The 21,810-nt window shown below is 43.8% G+C and overlaps 1 protein-coding gene across 1 annotated transcript in view; it reads right to left on the bottom strand.

Annotated features, from left to right (window-relative positions):
• HS6ST1 (heparan sulfate 6-O-sulfotransferase 1) overlaps nt 1-21,255 on the bottom strand; it is a 178,709-nt gene extending 157,454 nt beyond the window's left edge. The window contains exon 1 of the mRNA XM_033068884.2: nt 20,400-21,255. Within this exon, the coding sequence (XP_032924775.1) occupies nt 20,400-20,917 (518 nt within the window). The 5' untranslated portion in view covers nt 20,918-21,255. The remainder of the gene's footprint in view (nt 1-20,399) is intronic.
• Between the last annotated feature and the right edge of the window lie 555 nt (nt 21,256-21,810).

Below are 21,810 nucleotides of genomic sequence, written 5' to 3'. Positions count from 1 at the left end.
ACTCATTTCATATTTAATTCTCCAAACTCTTATTCCAAAAGGGGGACAGTCTTAGTTCACAGTCTACACTCACTGCCTTACGTTGACCATCACTGAACTGGAAGAATTCACCCAAAACACATATCTTTAAAAAAAATAAAAATTCAACACTGTCAAGCATAAAGACTTTGATAGGGACATACATTCCAAGATCACTGAAATGCACAGCAGCTTCATTTCAAAATGCTTTTCTCTCTTTAGTAGCTAATGTATCTGTCAGGACAAAAAAAATGAAGCAAAGTAAAATAAAATAGCCTTTGCAGATCCACTACTGACTCAGCTACAGCTCAAACACTTCAGGTACAAACTGAAATCACTGACCTAATTACAAAGCAGAAATAATGGCTACCTCTCTTCTTCTCACCTTCCCCAGCAGTCTGGGAACTCAAACAAAAAAGCCAGAAAGCACTTTTTTCTCCTTGATACTTTTGCCACAGAAAATCAAATGTCTTAAGAACAGACACCTGTAGGGAAGAGGCAGCAGGCAAAGAAGAATCACCTGTGAGCTCCTTACCCTGGCATTTCACAGATGGGCCCCCAACCCTTCCTATTAGCATCACTCACTGCTGAGAGGGCACCTGCCAAAAACCTCAAGGGGTAAGCAGGGATTGAAACAGCGAAGACACTGGTCCTGTTCCATTCTGAGTATTCTACATAAAAATAAGTAATTTGCCCTTTCATATGCAAAGTTAAATGACAAAAGATACCACACAATAAGGAATGGCAACTTCAGATTGCAAAAAAAATGAAGAGGAAATTAAGGCAAGGAAAAAGAAGAAGAAAAAAAGACTGATGTATCTGAAATATTCAAATATTAAGGGCTTGGCCCTCTGAGATACTCAGCACATTTTTCAAGGCAAGAAAAATATGAGCTGATGGTGATTTAAGCCTGTTCTCAGTAGTAATACTGCTGAAAAACACCACCACCAGGTTAAAGAGTATATTTCATTATATTCTATAAACAGCAAGGAAAATGTAAGAAAAATACAAATTAAATTGTTCCTTTCAACACACTACTAATGTATCTGTTTTCAAACTGCAGACAGTTCAGGATGCTCAGAAAAGTAAGCACATGACAAGTTCAAGAGAATTTTAACCCACTCTTCCCAATTATTATATTGAAAAAAAGAGGCAGTAAGTAATAGTCCCTCTTAGGTTTCTTATGAAGAAATTTTTGCCTTATTGCCAGTATAAAATGGTACCAGTTTCTTTTCAGATATCTGGTTTGTGTACTTTTTAAGAAACCAAGATGAAACACACTGAATTTTAATATTACATGCAAAGTTTCAGAAAGAGATAGGACCAGACTTAATACCTTTAAGAATAAAGATCTGTCTGAGCCTCTGTCAGTGAACATCTATAACACACTACAAAAGATGAGGAGGCTGCTCATTTCCCATTAAAAACGATTTTATATATGTTATATGTATGCATAGAATATAATGTGCCTATTTTTATTGCTAAGAAATAAAAATAAACATAGTAGATTTTTACTGGATGTCATAAAATACTTTGTTAGGTACAGCTGTGGAAGAATTAGTGGCTTGGCAGGTCACAAACTCCATCTCTGAACTACTTGTGAGAGAAGCAGCTCTTCAGCCACCAGTGCTGGTTGGGCAGGTTTGCATGAAATGAAAGTTATTTCCAAAACAAGTATCAAAATACAGGTACTGAAATAGGGAGAAAAACCAGGAATTATCCTTCCTGGTGCAAGAGTGATGCCCCTCAAGAGCCTTGCAGAATGGCATTTTTGAGTGAAGTTACAACCAACAGCAAGAAGGACAGCAGCACTGAAAAATGAAATTAGTAGCACAGGTAAGGAGAGAAACAACCTTCAGGGGAAGGCAGGAGCAAGGACTCAGCCCTGAGCTGTGACTCCAGGGGATCTGGAGGAGTTCCATGAGTGGTTTCTGAGCTTGGGCTGTGTCTGTAGTGTCTGCAGGTAGGGTGCAAATGGCCCCAAAGTCAGTCCCAGCTCTGCCCTGCCTGCTCACCAGACAGAAATGCTTGTAACTGAGAGAGGCAGAAGTGATGAGGATGCTGCCAACCTCATTTGGAGCAGCTCAGCCCTTGGGCTCTGAAGGACAGCTGGCATGGGAGGGAGCTCAGCAGGAGCATCCTCACAGCACTGCTGATGCCTTCTGCACACAGCCTGCACTGGGTTACAGGAGAGCATGTGGAAAATGCTCAGAACAACATCATTCCACACACATCTATACAGGTAACAGGGCTCAGGGTGGATGCTGTAATTAAAGTTGCAAATGCTGAATTTCAGTGTGGTGCACTCTACAGAACACAGAAATCCCTGTGGAAAAGGCAGCCTGCTGCATGCCACAGTACTCTGCTGGAGTTGAAAATGTTACTCTGCTCAGTTTTTAGTTTCCACCTCCCTGCTCCCATTCAGCAAACTCTGTTCTCCTAAAACATCAGTGTGCAGGGCCAGAGACAGCAATAGGCAAAACCCAGAGATTCGCTGGCCACACCTGAGGGAAGCTCAAGCACCTCACCAGAGCTCCTTACCAACATAATTAAATTGTGCCATTGTAGATTCTTTGGACAAGGTTTCTAATAAAGCATTTCCCACCTCATTTCCTGCCAAAATTCAGCAATGCAAGTCCACGTTCATACATGCTTTGTGGCATGGCATACAACTTTTCATTCTCTTATTTTTTTTTTAGTGATGCTGCTGCTTAAGACAAGTTTAACACTGGAATGACCAAGCACAACTCCAGCATCTGCTCTCTGAAGGAGGGGGGAAACAAAACAAAGGAATAAACCATGCTCTTGCATTCCATCCCTTTATATTCCTCAAATTAAAAAAAAACAGGAATCCTTCTTGCTGTTAGGGCATCACTATCTCCTCCCTTAGTCAAAAATCCAATTTATAGAAAACCAAACTCTTAAAGTCTGATGGACACCTTTGTTTCTTGCCAAAGACTTACTGCCCAAGTACAGAGGTGTAAGTGCCTGTACACCATAAAAATCACAGGGCTGAAAAGCTCAGAAATTGGGCAGCAGTGTGCTCACAGACAGCAACTCTCAAACATCAAGCAGTGGCAATGCTTGTCCTCAGAGCCAGTGATCAAATCCTGCTTTTTCAGAACCTCTGGCATGTGATGGTACCTGACAGAGCTTCCCAAAACCCAAACATCCCACATCTCTCTGTTCCAAACCCAAAGTTGGATGTGGACTAGTCCAGCCCAGAAAACAACCTGTCTGAGGCTGCACCCTAGAAATCAATTCAATAACTGTGCACAAAGTCTGAAGCCAGGGAAGGCAAATGGAAATTCTTGGCCAGGGAGCTCAGGTCCCTTCCAGTGTCCTCTTTATGCCTTCCTTTTCCAGCAGGATGCAAGGATACAGCACATAAACCCAAGCTGTGCTGCCATCCAAGGCCAGAAAAGGATTAATAGCACCAAAAACTCTGTCTTGATGCCACTGTGCTGAGCCATGGACAGCCCAATCTTTCTTTCTGTCAGACACGAGCCCTTTCTTGTCCACCCCAGGTTAGATCAATAACACCAAACATCTCCAGGGTGACACCTTATCCCCATTTCAGCTCTGAGCTCTCCCACTGCCCTGAGAGCTCTCAGTGCACCTCTCCTGAGACTGTTACTCATGATTGAATTTCATTACTGAAGTGCTGAAACTAAATCCAGCCTTTTTTCAGAAGTGGCTCAGAATCCTATGACAGGTTCACTTAATTCTGTGGCTTTCAGAATGAATTCCATCTCTTTCAGGCTGAGAGTTAGTGACTGCTGGCATCTACAATTCCTTTTTTCCTCATGCAGAGGAACAGACATAAAGAGGTAAGGGATGGTGACACCAAATGGTTAAAAGAAAAAAAAAATTGAAAAATGGTAATTGCTCCTCTGAGTGAAAAGGAGAGTTAATGCACAGAGGATGGAGCCATACCCCAGACAGCTCATTCTTGGGACACCTCCCTTCTCCAAAGCAAAGAGAACTCTGATAAAGTTACAGGAGAAATCACAACTACAAAACTAAACAGATGTTGAGAAAGCTGAACTCCATATTTATACCCTAACACAGCTTTCTGCCTTCCTGCCTTCAAACTCCTGGGGAAAACTGCTCCTGTCTCCTGGGCTAGCCTACAATCCACTGTCTTTATAAAAACTTCTTCAGAGCTGTACAGTGACAGTAAAAAGGAAAGGAAGAACAAGAACACCCAGTACCTGCCCAAGGTACTGAAGTGATGGCCACTGTCACTATGTCCAAAAGTCTCATTTTAAAGGCCAAATTTCTCCTACATTCCATGTTGTGTGCCTTTGAACCAACTTTTCTAACCTGAGTAAGCTGAATACTTTTGGTCCTTGTGTCCAAGGAGCACTTGGATGTAAGTTTGGATAGCCCTTGAATCACAGAACTAAAGTGAGATGATTCATGGATGCCAGGAGTGCAGTTTTGACACTGCTCTAAATATGCTTCAAGGAGCAAATATGCTTCAGTGACATGGTCTGTACCTGTGTCCCACTGCACCACCACTCTTCTGTTTCCAAAGAGCACAGCAGCACTCTGGCAGGCCAGAGAGGCCACCTGGAGAAACCAGAAACCATCAGTGCAAGTGTTGGAACATCACAAATGACTTGGCCATTTGCAGAGCTCAGTTCCTCCATTTCATTCTATCTTACTTGCCCAGGTAAAGCTTCAAAAGAAATAAGGGTCTGCTTGGTGCCACATGGCTAGCAACATCTTAGAGAGAACATCTGTTACCCAGGAGCAGCAGTGAGAACTGACCAGGGGGATGTGAGCTTTCAGCACATCAAGCATTGGTCCTCCAGGTGTGTCCTCACCTGGCCCCAAAGCACTGGTGCCACCTCCATCCCTAAGCAGGCAGAGCATTAAAGAACCATCTGCATGCTAATCCTGCCCCTGCCCCTCCTGAGATGCCAACAGCTGTGTGCTGAACTGAGTGAAGAATGAATTGCTCAAAACTTGCCTGTAGCTCCTCCATACAGGCTTGGAGGTGTGATTTAAAAGCATGGCTTAAAAGCATGTGAACTTTTTTTTATAGAGCTTAGAGGGCCTTTGTTTCAACTTGCATCATCAAGCAGAGTGGAAAATAAAAAAAGGATTATGTGACATGCAGAATAGTCCCAGCTTTAGTCACAGTTAAATTCCTTATAACTAGGAAGGGGGAAGAAAAGGCAATAACCAGAATGAATCAGTGTAACCAGCTCCTCCTCTGAGCTCCCTCACTGCTATAAACAGCTGCCAAACTATTTCTGTGGAGCAGGAGGTCTGTGTTCTTAATTGCAGAAGTACACTGAGATTCCAAGTTCCTGCTCACACCCAGGACCTGGATTTGTTTAAGGAAGGACAATTTGTGCTTTATCCTGTGGGAAGTTGTTAACGCCCAGTGATTTCCCCCTCGTGTTCACTGACCCCAGACCACTCAACATGGAAAAGAGCTTTTCTCAAAACAGGAATATTACAGCAGTGTGCACCACACAGTAAATCCTGAAGCATCCAAGAACTTTATAACTGACACCTTTGGAATTTGCTAATACTGGTTCCTGTCTATACCATTCTGGGTGTTTTTTGCACATACTACATCACGATTTTCAGAATAATTCAACATGTCATGAGTCACACAGAGCATCCAGCTTGAGTTTAATGCATCTCTTTTAACTTGGTTGAGTTTAAATTTCACAAACATCCCAACATGAGTGCAGATTCCCACGCAAAGGAGTAAAATGCCACATAAATTCCTTGGTGTGCAAGTAATTCTAGTTATTTCCGTAAGAGAAAACTGTTCTCAGATCCTTTCTGCACTAGGCAAGAATCTCTAAATCTTGCTTACCCTCAGTAGTAGAGTTGACAAATATAACTGTTCTTTTTGTTCTCATGAGCAGTTATTTCCAGATTTGGGATTGGTTGGGCTTCAATCCAGAAAACAGATTTTCATGACAATCCCCAAATAACTTCAGACCTTCAGAAGAATCAGGAAATATCCTAATTAGGAAAGGGGTCCATTCATCCTGCCTGAAGTATTTGGCAGACCAAGCATCCCACATCTCCAGAATGCTCAAAGAATCCATCCTTCAGTTTCTGCCAGGTTCCCAGCTGAGTGATATCCTGACAAGCAGTGCTTCATCACAGCTAAGCACGATCCACAGCAGCCAGGACACACTGCTCATCAGCCAGCACATTTTATCAACTGCTGCTGAGATTTATATTGTCATTACAGTCCAACTACACCTCAAGTGTTAAGTCATCCCCCTCCAACACCAGCTAGAACACAAGGAAAAAAATGCTATCCCCAAGAAGAACTTCTGACAGAAAGCCTTAGGGGAAAGTTCTTTCCAAATGGAAGCAGTCATACTGTGGGTAGTCTGCAGAAAGACTGACTTCTGCTTTTGTCTCAAGGTACTTGGAAAACTGATTTGGAAGATCTTTACTCCTACTGTCTGACTGAATGACAGGAAATCTCAGAGTTACAGAGTCCAATGCAAGCTCACCCCTCAGCAGATCCCAAGGAAAGTCCATGATGCTGTCACTGGGGCAAGGCACAGCCCACTGGTGTAAGCACAGGGATGAGCACTCAGCAAACACATACTGTCACAGACTTGGTGTCCTGCACATCCCATGCTGAGCAATCGAGCCTTTGCCTCTGTTTGTGCATTTATAAAAAGTACAGATAACATCTCCCCTCAGAATGGCATTGCCAGTCACACTGCAGAGGAATTTGAATAAAGAGAATGTCCACATTAAATCCTGTGGATGTGGTCCTCAGGACCAACAGCTCTTACACACCTTTGCCAGGTAATGGCTTTTCACCTGTGGTTTCAAGATTGGAAAACTAAGACTGAGATACAAAAATTCCCCCATTTCTTGTGCAGGCAACGTATTTCAAAAGAGCTCCACTTAACAGCCAATAAAAAATAACTATTGTTGAAATACTTCAGGTGAGATGGCAAGGAGCACTTTCCCTGAGCATGAAAATTAGGCAGAGTTCTCTGCTGCCTTTCAGAGATGATACCTGAGCTATTCACAAACTCACAGGTACAGCAAAAATCTTCCCTTTGTGAAAAATATGTTTTACTGTTTTGGTAAAATTTTAAAGGTTTAATAAAAAGACAATAGGAGACACACGTAAAGCAAAGGGTTAAAACGGCCAGGTGCTTGGCAAGTTGTTAAGAGCACACGGTTGCTTTGGGAACACTTTTAAAAATATATTTTACAATATATTAATTTGTTGTATATTTATATTTTTTTATATAGTAAAAAAATTTTTGGGAACTATTTAGTATGGTTATTTTTTGGGTTTGTTTTTTTAGAGTATGTGTGTTTTTTGGCTTGTGGTTTTAATTTTTTTAAAATTATTTTTAAATTTGGGTGGTGGTTTTAGTTTTTTGTAGCTGGTGAGTGTTGATAATTGCTGTGTTAGCAGCAAGATCCCCATCACACATTTATGTGTTGTTATTTTAACTAGGTGGGTAGTTTAAGTATACTATTTTTAAAAAACTTATGTTTAACTTTTGCTATTAGAAGAAAAGAAAAAAAACTTATATTTATACAGAAAAGCTATTTTAATATTATACATATAGCATTTATTTCAATAGTTGCGAAAAGCCAACAATATGTTATGCAGTTCTAACACCTTCCTGTGTAACAAAGGAGTTTGCTGGTGGTGCTGCATCCTTCACGCACTGCTGTGCTGGCTCAGTCATGGGGAGATGCTCTCTGATCAGCCTGGGGACAGGAGGTGGGAGCCGACCCCAGAGAGGGGAGCTCACCTGTTGTCTTGAGTTGCAATACAGGATGTGATAAAAGGTCTGTTCTATCACCATCTGTTGAGGGTGGGGACAGTGATCCTTATCTCAGCGGCAGATATTCTGCTAATGGGCCATCCATTGAAACCAGGCAGGGCATTGTTCTTTATCTTTTCACAACCCATCCTTCCTCCAGCTAGTCATTTTCTGCTAATGGCCATTGAGTCCCACTGTGGGACTGATAAAATTACTGCATCCCATTGGGAGTTGCTCCAGCCAGGGGGAAGAGCCCAACATTTCTTACCAAGATAAAACAGAGGTTTTGGGACACTAAGGGAGCCCCTTTCTCCACTGGACTCCAGAGGAAAACCGGATTTCTCCACATCACCACTGGACCTCTGGAGGGAAACTGCACCTTGTACAGGAGCACTGCTCCAACTGAGCCACATCTGTCACTGCAGGAGGATGCAGCCACCATGGAATGGGACTGCTGCCAACACCCTGCCTGACGGGGTGTCAGGTTGTACTCTGACTTTGTCAGGGTTTGGAGTTTGTTCCTTTGTAGTACTGTATTTCTATTTTAATTTCCCTAGTAAAGAACTGTTATTCTTAATTCCCATATCTTTGCCTGAGAGCCCCTTGATTTCAAAATTATAATAATTTGGAGGGAGGGGGTTTACATTCTCCATTTCAAAGAGAAGTTCCTGCCTTTCTCAGCAGACACCTGTCCTCCAAACCAGGATGGACACCTGTCTGGGAGGAACACAAAGTGTGCTGAGCAGGGCCCAGCAGCCCCTGCCATGCAGGGACACCTCACAGCTGAGCCCCACACAAGCTGGCTGTGCTGAACATGTGCACAACCCACTTTTGGGATTGCCAAACCAAGGTGAAACTTGCCTGGGCAAGCTGGGACAGACAGCCTGGCTAGGAACAGTCTCTGCTCACCTCCCTGGAGAACATCACAACATGGGCAGCAATCCAGATTTGTAATGCCCAGCTCCCACAGCCTGGCTGGGCTTCTGCTGGGGTGGAAATGGGATGGACAATTTCCTGTTTGCTTTCCAGGTGGTGAAAACCCATTCAGCCCAACTGTTTCCACCAGCCCATTGCAGACAGAACAGAATCGTGTCACTCCTGCTGACAGCTACTGCTACACACACTGCAGAAACAGCTTAACACCTAGGTAAGAGCTGCTGCCATGAGCACAGCCCAGAAAAATCTTCAGTAATTTCTGAAAAGGGGATGTCCAAGGAAAACCTGTGCCCCCCACACTGCTGATCACACAGGATCAGCTCCCAAAGACACTCAAAGGGATGTGCACAACTTCTCTATCACAGCCAGCACAAGTTCATCCATTTCCAGGCACTCATTTTTGAGATTTCCCTTGATCCCTGATTGTGTTTTCAAAGAAAGACATCTCTCTTTTTCATGCACTGCTATTCAGAAAGGCTGCTACAAGCAGCATGGCAAAGCACAAGAAACCTTCAGAGACCTCAGCCCTAGCTGAGGGCAAATCCACCACCTCTTCAGTCATCTCCAGGCAGCTAACACTAAAAAAAAAATGTTGGAAAGTTACACAGAACTTGCCAAGTTATTCTTCCGAGGAGTTGCCCAAATTATATTAAAAAAAATACATTCCTTGCAGATAGCAGCTAAGAGATCTAAATATGTTTTAAAGTGAGGGACAAATGTCTTTAACATTCTCTAAGCTAGCCGTCTCACAAACTGTATTGATTCACACCAGACTTTCCATGCTGTAGTCCAATATTATTTCTTTAAAGAATTGCACGCAGTACTGGCAGCAAATCCCAAGGCAAAGAAATTAGGTGCAAAAAAAGTCTTCACTAAGATCAAAGACTTTATGGTTATTTTAAAGAAAGCTTTATTGGTAACTAACAAACTATCTCATACCTGGAAATCCTAGTCAACACAATTTATGTATGAGTCCTTCTTATTCCTTTATCTTTTTTTTTTTTGTTGTTGTGTCCCAAACCTCAGATGCTCCTTTTACACCCAAAAGTTAAATACAGCTCCTCCTGTCATTGAATAACTCCCTGAAATTCCCTTTTTGTCCTCATGGCATATAATCAAACCAGTGTTCATACTCATACAATTGTGGCAGCTGTTTGTCAGTCCCTTCTTGACACACCCAAGGCACACACAGGACATCACCTACAGCCAGCCCTGTGTTAATAGAAACAGCACACAACAGGGTTATTTTTTAAATTCAAACTCATGTATCATTCAGTGATTTCTGCTTCACCATTTCAATATTTGGAGTGTCATTTTTTCTTAAAAACAGAAAATGAAGCTCATACAAACTGCTGGCACACTGCTTGGAGCCTGACTGAATTCTGAACAGTCGGGGTGGAAAGCTGGGAACTGTGAAGTGGAACTGCTGAAAATAGCAATTGGCTACTTCTGAGCTTCTCTAAGGTATGTGTTTGCTATGTATGACTGCTCCATAAACAGGTGTCAGCTTCATCCAATTTAGTCAAAGTCATGAAAACAACCCTTTCTGACTAGCGTTAGAAGGCAGTAGTATCTCACCAAAAATATTTAAGTGTATTGACTACATTAAATTTGACTGTTCAGATTAACAGCTGCTTCTGATGTTGGGAAAGTTATATTCTGTATGGCAAAAACTTTCTGACAAGTTACAAAAGGGGCTCTTCAAAAATCAGAACTTAAAAGAGCCCCACCAGTAAAAATCTGGTAACTCATGAGAGTGGGAAGGGTTAGGCAGTAAGAGATCTCTAAAGGGAAAGAAGACTTAATTTATCAAGCTCAGAAACATAGATTGAAGCAATCAAGGTACAAGATGATAACCTGGAAGAAAGTATCAGTTCAGGGAATGGAAAATAAAATTGCTCAGATATTATAAAGAAATAGTCCACTGCTCAGAAAAAGCCATTATTTGCAAAGTACAAGAAAAAGAGCAGAATTAAATGCTGGGCCCAAATAATGGCTTCAGAGAAGAAGGGAAATATGGAATCATTAGCATTCAGTGTAATATTACATTTCAAAATCAAAGCCAGCGGTAGCAGCAGTCAGAGACATGATACGTGTAACACAATATGGTTGTTAAAAATACAGGAGACACCACACTGCCCTTGGCCAGGGCTCCACTGGAGTCAGGTTATGTACACACAGAAAGATGGTGTCACTTTTAAACACATTTGTGAATACAGCCAAATAAATCAAATAAAACTTCAGTGGGAAAAATCCCCTTCAGATTATTTATTTTGGATATGGTGCAAATAATATCACCAGCCAGAGGAGTATGGGAAACTTCACTCAGGTGCTCAGAACAAGAAGTTCCAGTTTTGGCCCCCCAGAAGGAATGCCAAGGCATTTCCTCACCTGAAAGGGCTCCAGTGCATTTGTATCTCTCTCTTCTGTGCAGCAAACCACGGATGAAGAATTCCCCTTAATGGGGGGTTTAATCTAAATGACCCCTGCTGTACTCGCTTCAGCAGCCAGAATAAATCTGCTCAATCTCCTGCCCTGCACAAGCACCCACAGCACATTTGTCTTCTCTCTTTCAAAGGCCTAAGAACAGGCACGGGTGGCAGGAGAAGAGAGGAGAAAGGGGCAGACAACAGAAGAAGGTAATCCTGTCTTTTGTGATTTAAGCCATGTTAACAGAAGGGATGGTTTACTGATTATGGTTATTCTCAGAGGTTCCTGTTCTGCTGGTACCTTTGTCTGTCTCCACCAGGAAAGCAAAACCTGTCAGGAAATTGGTGAGTCAGCATGCTGCTGCTGTTTGTCTTAGCTGTGAGGCATTGATTTTTTTTCCTGATGCTTTGATATAGGGGTCACAGGTATCCCAGCTAAAATCTTTACTGAGAGCAAGGGGGTCATGGCAGCAAGAGCTGTTAGTTTAAACAAAAAAAGTCGATTCTATTTGTACAGTATTTGCTTGGACGTTTAAATTTTCTGAGAGAGTTGAGGGGAAAAAATACAAACCCCACTTTTCTATTTAAACTGTTTTGAGATTAAAATAAAAAAAAGAAAGGAATGACCAGTGCAATGCTTCTCATAAAATCTTTCAACAGTTGCTGAGTATTTCACAGTAATCAGGTATCTTATATGTGTGTATAATTAACACAGGAACTAAGGGTATAATATAGAGTAACTCTAATATATGGAAAAAGCAGCACTTTTAAATCTTTAGCACTTGTCCAGAAACAAGGTCCCTTTCAATATATCTGAAATTAGTCCAAAGTCACCACGCATTTTCAATCTCTAAGCAATGCTATTTGGCAGAAAAATCTCAAATCATCTTGTCAGTACTTGCAGATTAACATTAAGCAAAAGGAAATTTTCTGTTTTAAAAACCAAAATGCAAAGGCAGCATGCTCAGGAGGCTCTGAGGTTTCCCCCCAAGTAGAACAGTTCCATAAAAGTGATCACAGTATTTCAATCTGCAGCGAGCTGTAATCAAAGAATCTCTGCTTAATAGGATGGAGATTAGTTATGAAATAAAACACAGAGTCAGACCATAAAAAGTTAATTGCAAATAACTGTTTTCTTGTTTAAATTGGCAGGAAACCCTGAAGTATTTCTTCTAGGAAAACTCAGGTGAGCTACAATGTAGAATTTACCACTAAGGGAGGGAAAAACAGAGCCAAGCAGAGACAACAAGGGAAGACATCAGATGCTTCTGAGAGACAAAGTGATGGGGCAGGAAATCTGTCCACTAACATGAAAATCTGAGATTTGTGGTCAAAGCTAACTTTAAGACAGAGCCCTGAAGAGTTTTTAGGTTGAGATGAAGGCACAGACCTGAAGTGTGAAATTATTATAACACCATTATTTACTATGGATTTAAAGAGGCTTTGAGACAAACAGGTGAAAGAATGATATAATACATATTGCTAAAAAGTTCAGGTTACAGCTAAAGGTGGACAATGGGATCTTCGTAACCCTTTCTGGATGCACCACTGAAAAACAGATAAAAAATATCTCACATCCTTGGCCTTATTCAGCAGTTTGTAGGGATGAAACACATCCAGAATAGTGCATTCCTTCTGAGGCTAAGCACGGAAATGACACAGATTTACTGTGGGAACGAAGGACTTCTGGATTGTAAATTAATATGATTATGTAGAATTTGATTTATTGTTTAATTTTACTTACACATTTCAAAACTATTGTTTATGCAATTACGTATTTTTTGACTGGTGTTTTTATTTTGTTTATGTGTTTTGTATGAGTTTTGTAGGTAAGATGGTTGGTTGTAGTTTGGAGCATTATTGTTTATTTGGGGTTTTTAAATTTTGGTATTTTGTTTTTTAAGGTTTTTTTAAAATTTAGTACAATTCATGTTTTAGTGGTTTTGAAGAGTTTCAGAAAGTTTGATAAACTGTAGAAAAACGCTGTAGAAAAACAGTTTATTTAGGATATTCGGTATAAATAATGGTTTAAACTCAAAAATGTAGAGAAACAGCTAATACAGTATGGCTTAGATTGTTCAGATACACTGCTACAGTTTACAGCATTTAATGAATGCAGAAACAACTCAACCCTGTTAAGCCCACATGGTGCTGTTCACCTGCTGAGCTCTCCCTGTGTCTCCCTTTCCTGAAAAGGCGTTTCCCCCATCAGGAGACGCCAGGCTCCACCAGAGGGGCAAGTCTATGTTGGTGGCAATATTTATTTTCCTCATCCTTCCAACTTCAATTTCTTCAGAAAAAGCAGAGGGTAGTTTTTTGTTTATTTACTTATTTTTTCTGCTTGTTTGTTTGCTTTTAAGGTCAACCATCATTGGCAAAACAAGTGAATTTCTAATGGGCTGCTTCAGCTCCCTGTTCTTCCTGTGCTTTGTTTATTCTCCAAACACAGTAACATCTCAGTTTAGGAAGGTCTTTGCTTCTGATGTATCATTCCTTTCTGTCAAGCAAAATTTCATGAAAAACATCTTGACTTGGCAGCTATCACAATTGTGATTATTAGGACTTAAAGACCATGCTTCATCTTTGCTTGACAAAGCACAATTTCAGTCAAGAACAGAAAATTCCTCTGGGTTCTAGTGCTCTGTGGAAACACAAGCATAAACAAAGCTTTGTGGAATTATACTATGTCACTTTGGCTTTCTAAAGCGAGCACAACCCCAAGTGTTCACTGACAAAATATTACCTATTCAAAGCATTACTACTACAAGTTTGGTTAAATTGCTTCCAAATAATTGGATGTTTAAAATAGACATAAACAGAGATTTTGGTTCTCTGACTGGCTGAAGGCAATTGTCCATGCTGCTTTCCCACTTCCCAAGATTTACAAAAGCCCAAATCTGTAAAAGACAGCAGGATGTACAGCAGGGAGGCTCTAAATGGATGCCATACTTTTGATAAGCTAAGCAAATTTAAAACCAGGTGTGTTCTCTCATTACAGTCACTCTGCTTCCTGGTCGAAGTACCCAGAAGAGCCCAGCCACAGCCTCTCTTAATGAGCTTTATCTTCCTTCTTCTGGGCTCTGCTGCTCACTGCTGTGACTGGCACTGGGCTAGGAACAGGCTGGCAGGAGTGGCTCTGCTGCCAGCCACAGGGTGGGCACTGGGGACAATGTGGCTCAGGCAAGGCACATCAGTCTCACCTCTGGGATGAACTCACCAGGAATTTCCTTACATAACTCCAGCCTGCATGGCCCAAATTACTTTCTAGTAAATGTGTCCCAGGTTACACTTCTCCAGTTTCTACAGCAGGCAGCCAAAAGCTTCTGCTTGACTGCTGGACAAGCCCCAAAAAACAAAAAAAAACCCAAGCCCTCAAATCAGTGGGGGCTCATCTCCTCCTTCCTAGAAGAAGCAGAGGGAAAGGGCAGCACTGCAAGGATCTCCAGCTGCAAGTTAATCTTCTCTAGCAGTGCTGTCCCAAGGGCTAACACCACAACACATCCAGTTCACCTTTAATATCCTAATAAATAATATTGAAAATACCCTAATATCTAATATTATGTTCTAATAGCTAATATCCAACTGAAGACCTTCCCCATCCTCCTGCAGGGAAGAGTCCTCACCACACTGCCCCAGGCACACAGGGCAACATCAGCTTCACATGACTGCAGATCACACACCTAATGAAATCCAAATTCCTTTAGGCACAGATTTCTTCTGAGTGGCATTGGTTTGTATTTCTTTGTGTGTTCTCCATTTCACACTGACAAACCTTCAGCAGAGCCCTGAAAACTGGGCCGGGCATTGCTTTGGCCAAGAAGTGTCACACAACTTGTTACAAACTCTGATAGCTGAGTGATTAACCAAAATGTTTGCCTGCACTAGCATGGTGGAACCCATCAGCTGTGCATCTACAGAGGACCAGTCCTTAATGGCTCTGATAACAGGAGCATCTAACAAATCAACCAGTTCAGTTATTAACAAAATTCAAGCCACCTCTTCTAGAGTAATTATTTCAAAAAACAAGGAATAAACAAACGAGAAAAAGAAAAATAACAAACAAAAAGAGAAAGAGAAGAGGTGATTATCCAAGGGTTTACTCCAAATATTGTACTTTTACTTGTAGAACAGGAAATGATAACCAGAAAAAGGCAAAATCTGAGGTCTAGGCAGAATGTTTGCAAACTTCCAAGCAAGAAAAACAAAATTACTATGTCATGATGCAACTTTTGTTTAAAGATTAATGAAAACCAGCCAAAAGTCTCATTTTGAAAAATCAGGTCAGTACAAATGCACACACATCTTTTTGCTTTGTCAACAATAGCAACAAAAACCAGTAAGAGTAATAAAATCTGGCATACCAGCCAAAAGTCTCAAGCTTAGATAAATACAGTACCTCAAACCCAAGGCAGCTATTTGGAGAGTTCCAATTTTCAGTACTTTTGGTAACTGTGAAATGTGAAGATTTTCACTACAAAACTAGAACCTTTAGAATTGTCTGGCTGTGAAGTACCAGCCTGGCCTAGTGGGTGAGCACAAAGGTGGAGTAAATTTCCCATCAGACTAGTAGGATTTAAAATCCTACATTATTTTAATCCCACATGCTAGAGGTTTGAGAAATGAACCAGGCTACTGAAAATAGCTTCATACTGGTATTTCTTCAGTGGTCTTTACAATAAACAAGTCTCAGTTGAACTGGTGAATGGAAAAAAAATTGCCCCCTGCATACAGGTATTACTCAACCCTCAACACACACAGATCCAAAAATAATGATAAGCCCAAGGTTTTAAAAGGTGCTAATATTATAAAAACGATTTGGTAAAGCTTTTCATTCTCAAACAGTTGGTTTCTTGACAATGTGTCTCTGCATCTCCTAAGCACACATATAATAAAAACCTCATCAGAAACAGATCCCTGCAATGGGACAGATACGTAGTTAGAAGCTGTGAAAGTTCACACTTCAGAAAAATCAAACTAACAAACTGCTGAGCCCTGTTAATTGTTTCTTTAAAAAAACCCAAGCCCAAACATAAGCTGTAAATAGCTAATCAGAGAGATTCTTGACTGATCTGCATAACAGCAGGCTTTACTGACCTGTCATGCATTTCTTACATAAAAGTATGTGGATTACAATTTTTTTTCTTTATACACATATGAAACCTTGAGGAAAAAATACTGAAATCAGAAGCATACACACTCTTTTGTCATTTGTGTCCACAGATAAACTCAGAACCCAAACTTCTATGACAGACTAGCACGGAACCCATACAAAAAGCCAAGGCTAGGCTCATGTATTGGGGTAGCTCATTAAGAAAAATAAATTAAAAAATCTACAGTGCTTGCAACAGCCTAGCAGAAGGTAGGGCTGAAGGAGCCAGCAATGCCCAACCAACACTATCCCAGCTCCAGGGGCTCTCCCCAGCAACAGGGAGCTTCCAGAAATGCAGTTTTAAAGGAGCTGTGTGCCTTGAGTCCTTTCCATGTGAATAATGCAGCTCCAGGAAAACACCAGCTTTGATGCTCTTGTTCTTATGAGGCAGCAGAAATCAGCAGGACAAACAAAACCTGGGCTGTCTGGGGTTTATTTGGGGTTTTTGGGGGGACCAGGCAGGAAGGGAGACACACAGAATTCCTCTGGTGTAATATATTTTGTTTTACTGCTTGTGCAGACCATTAGAGTTGAGCTCAGACATGAAGTGTCCTCCAAGTACAAATTCAAGGCAGCCAGGGCTGAGTTCCTGAGCTGGGAGCACAGCAGCACAAGGGCACTGGAACACAATTCCTCAATTCCTCCAGAGGCTCACAACCCCTCCAAGGGCTTGCATTCACTCCTCTGACAAACAAGCCGCTAGTGGGTCAGTTCACAGAGTTTTTCTAATTCTGGAAGTCAATTAAAAGAGTTGAAATGAGTTTGCCTTTTTTTTTTTTTTTTTTCCCCAGAATCAACTGAAGAGATTTGATCTCTGAAGTTCTGAGTGAAACAAATTGGAGGGGGCAGTTCACAGTTTCTGCTTGCCCAAATATCAGCGTGGTGACTCAGGGCATGCATCCTAATATTGCTTCTTTTTAAGAAAAGTCTTTTGCAGCAGTTTTTTATGCCACAGAGCACAAGGAACAATTAGGCCTCCATTCTCCAAATGTTGGAATTTGCCCTCCACTAAAGCCATGAAGAGAGCTGCAGCTAAGTGACTTAACTGATACACACAGCCAACTTCAGAGTTCCTTGGAGTCCCAGTTTTACAACCCCCAAACAAATCAATCTTTCTTTTACTGGCTGTGTATAAAACATAACATTGCTTCAAGAAGTCCAGAAGCCTTTTGAATACAAAACAGGAAAGGCACCAGGAGGGGGTGGGAAGGGGGTGAGAACCGGAGTGACCCATTAGAGTTAACACACCCATCCCTAACACTGCATCAATGCAGAAAAAAGAAAGAAAGAGAGAAAAAAAATGCAGCCTTTGGCAATCTAGGGCTCCTAATCATTAAGTCTAACACAGAACAACTGAACAATGAAGAAAGTTGAATTGCATTGCGAATTTATGTCCCATGCCCAGGTTATGGAATGTAGAGCAATAGGGCACTGGGCAGCAACAGAACTGCATTCCTTACAAAGGGAACAGCTTGAGCCTCATGATTTGTGCATGTGGGCAATACTGAGTGACCTTCATGCTTTCCAGCATTCACTAGAAGGCAGATTTATTTGTAATCACAAGTCAGCTGTTTTGTTTTTGGGGACAAACATATATTTGGAAGAGCAGAGGTTTAAAAGTCGTATTAAGCAGCAAATGCAGAAGCCAATGTATTAGCTTTAGAAGCTCAATGTGAAGACTCCACTCCAAACTACAGACTGGGTATTAGAGTCTGACAGAATGGTTGTTTGCTGCTGCTTTTTCTGTTTCCTTTGAGAGAGATACGTTCATAGTTCAGTTCCATTGTAAAAACAGGAGCCTCTCTAGCACACACCTTACCTAAAAAGATGACCCATTTTCAACACAAGAGATCCAACACTCACAATGGACAAATAAAGTGATATTGCTCTTGCTGTAATGGACATCATACAAGACTATCTATATTTTAAGAAAGGAAACACATCAATTTTTTATTTTAAACAAGCATTGCCTGTCTTTTACTTGCAGTTGTGTCAGGCATGAAATAAAACACGTTTTGGATGAGGTGCCAACTGAAGTGGACTGCAGTACAACAGAGCTGGATCCTAGGACAGTATTATTGAAATAGCCAGCAGCTGGTTGCACTAAAACCATCCCCAAGATACAGTGATCAGTAAATTCTGGGTTTTGTTTAACAGACCAAGGTGATAAAACATAGATTAGCAACAGCTTCCACATCACAGTCCTTGAGCTCCCGGAAAAGAAATTCTAACTTAGATTTAAAGGAAGTCAAGAGACAACATTGGGTGCAACTATTTCATGATATGCAGAGACACGAGGGAGTGGGACAGGATTGATGATTTTTCCTGCAAATCCAAAACCCAAGACAATTAAGAAGCATGCAGAAGCATACAGTTCCTGATACTTCCAAACAAATGGTAAGGAAAATCTTATTTAAAGCATGTGAGATGAAGCAATAGACTTCTGATTCTCAACTTCCTAGGAGTTGCTGTAAGGAATTTAATTGCTACCTCACAACCTGATGTGCCCCTTTCTCAGGTACCTGTACAAAAACCCCAGCTGCTGAACAAAAGAAAGTTGAATACTGAACACGTAACAGTTTTTAATACAAAACTGCCAGAACAAGCACACAAGGCTTTGAGACAATTCATAAACCCACACAGCTCTTTATATAAGGTTAATGGTTTGCTAGCCAAGTGCCAAGGTTCACAAAACAGGTACTTTTTCTTCCTCTTTTAAAATCAGAAAATGCACATTTTCCCTAACAACACTTCACTGAAAGCAGCAGCCTAGATGAGCAGAGGATATTTTACTCAAGTTGTTATTGTTGGCTATTTTACTCAAACACATTAATAAGAGAGCCCAGGAAAGCCTCAACCTTTCAGTAATATACTTGTTTGCCGATGCTGGGTCATCAGCAGGCTGAGCAGACTTGGATGACTAACACTGAAACGGGCTGAAAACAGCAGCAATCATGACAGAGACAATAAAGAACCCCAGAAATCACACACAGCTCCAAGGAAAGAAAAATCATTAGGAATGGCTTTTAAAAAACACGGGGAAAACACAGTTATGATGCCCAAACATGCTTGCTTAATCCACTTTTCATTAAAGAGATTATGTATGCTATTAACGACATATAAATAAAGTATATGGCATAAGCAAATATTAGCATAAGATCTCGGGCACCTTAAAGAATGAAATTTGAAGGCAAACATTACAAAGTGTAATAGAACGACTAATATGCCAAAGAAATGCACATAGTGTTAAAAAATAGTGATAACTAAAAAAACTGTCTCATCAAATAAAAGACAGCAGTATATTGAGCTCAAAGACTACAATCTTTTGGAGATCTTAATATATGCCACCGTCTTTACTACAGTGTTTCAAAGAGAAAATTCCTCTGAAGCTTTGAACTGAAGAGAGCAAGGCAGGGAAATGATGGGCTACCAGGGCAGAAATACAGCGGGTGCTCCACACGGATACCCGAGGGTGCTTTGGCATGGCACACAGGACACTCAGGGGACGTGCACCAGGCACTGCTCTACCCAAAAGAGTTCACCCAGGTCTCCCATCGGGATCAACATAAGGGACATAAGAAGGGTGTCCAAGGAGTGTTTTCTGCAGAGTGCAGAGAGCTGTGTCAGCCTGGGGGAGCGAAGCGAGGGAAGCGGGAGCTCCGCGGGGCTGTGTGCCTCGCCTCGGCTGCTCCGGAGAACAATTCCGGCACAGCTGGCCACAAACAGCAGGGGCAGGGTACAAAGGGCTCTAAAAAGGTGGCAAGTGATGTCTGAGGTGAAGCCTAAATGTTTCAGAGAGCTCAGCAGCACAAAGATGCTCTCGGTAGAAGGTCCACAGAGGCTGCCAGAGCACGGGCGTGAGGGCGCAGTGTGCGAGGTGCGTGGGAGCAGAGAGCACTCCAGCTCCAGGAGGACGGTGCAGGGCACAGCCTGGAGGACGGGAGGGGAGGACACCGAGCCATCCCAGGGAAGGCTGGGGCAGGTTGAGGCACGGCACACGGGCAGCGTGCCGCGGAGCATGGCACGGCAGGGGCACGGTAAAGGAGCGGGGCACGGCCGAGGAGCACCGGCACCTACCGGGGAGTCTTGGCCGCGGCGCTCTCCCGGCGGTCCAGCACGCCGGGCACGCAGTTGGTGAGCTCGGTCCAGTCGGCGTGCAGCCCGCAGCTCCAGCCCGTGGAGAAGCGCGAGAAGAGCCAGGTCTCCCTGCGGTTGGGCCGGTAGCAGGTGCACTTCTTCTGCCCGGGCCGGCAGTCGCAGGGCACCTCCAGCCGCACGTTCTGCACCAGGTGGCGGCCGAAGGTGGTGCCGCCCGTCTTCTGGATGTGCAGAAAGACGATCACGTCCTCGCCCTTCATGTCGAAGGCGAGCTCCCGCTCCAGCTCCCGCACGGGGAAGTAATACTTCTTCACGTAGTGCGGGTCCGGCGTGGGAAACAGGTCCAGCTCCTCCGAGTAGGAGCGGCCGCTGGGGGAACCCAGGCTCAGCCCCGGCCCCACGTACTGGTACAGGATAAGCATGAAGCACACCGAGACGGCCACGATCAGCAAGAACTTGCTGGTCCTCTCAACCATGGTCCTTCCCGCACGCTTCATGTGTCACCATCTCCCGGGGCTGCCGGCGCTGGGCGGACTGCGGCGCTGCCGGGGGGTGGGCGGCGGAGCTCCGGCGTCCGTGCCAGCCGCCTCCCGCCGCGGCTCCCCGGAGCCGAGCCTTCCCCGGGGGCGGCGGGCCCTTCCCTCGGCTCGCCGCCGTCCCGGGCAGCGCCGGGAGCCGGGCAGCGCCAGCCCGCAGCACCCGCTCCGAGGGCGCCGCGGCACAGCGGCAAACTTGGGAGAGAGGCAGATAGAGAGAGAGGGGCAGGAGGGGGGCGGAGAGGCTCCGAGAGGCGAGAACCAGCCTCCTCCCGCCCTCCCTTCCCCGCGCTTCAGGAAGCCACCCCCATTCCGGCGCTGCCTCCGCCGTGCCCCAGCCCCCGCGGCACCGGCGCGGCTGTGCCCGCCCCCGCCGCCGGCTGCGCCCGGGCTGGGCTCGGCTGGGCTGGGCTAGGCTCGGCTGGGCCGGCAGCGAGCGCTTCCTGGCCGCGCCGCCCCGCCCGGCATGCACAGCGCCGCCCGCGCCGCCCCGCGCCCGCGGCCACGGCCGCGCTCCCACCGCCGGCCCCGCCCGAGCCCCGGCACCGCTCCGAGCCCCGAGCACCGCTCCGAGCACCGGCACGGCTCCTGGCACCGCTGCCCGAGCGCTACTCCCCGCTCCCGGCACCGCTCTCAGCCCCGAGCACCGAGCCCCGCTCCCGGCTCCGTTCCCAGCACCGCTCCCCGAGCCCCGCTCCGCTCCCCGGGCACCGCTCCCCCCGAAATCGCCACCCCTGCGGAGCTCGGTGGGCTGCGCCTCCCCGGAGCACTCGGCTCTTAGCTGCCGCCTTAAAATGAATCCCGAGCAGCGGGGCTCGGCGCTGTTTCGGGGCTGGGTTCCTGCTCTGGCTTTG

Source organism: Catharus ustulatus, chromosome 10 (genome assembly GCF_009819885.2).
Source record: "Catharus ustulatus isolate bCatUst1 chromosome 10, bCatUst1.pri.v2, whole genome shotgun sequence".
In the NCBI taxonomy this organism is placed as follows: domain Eukaryota; kingdom Metazoa; phylum Chordata; class Aves; order Passeriformes; family Turdidae; genus Catharus; species Catharus ustulatus.
Note: the sequence above shows the minus strand (reverse complement) of the source record. Positions and strands in the feature narration are given on the sequence as shown.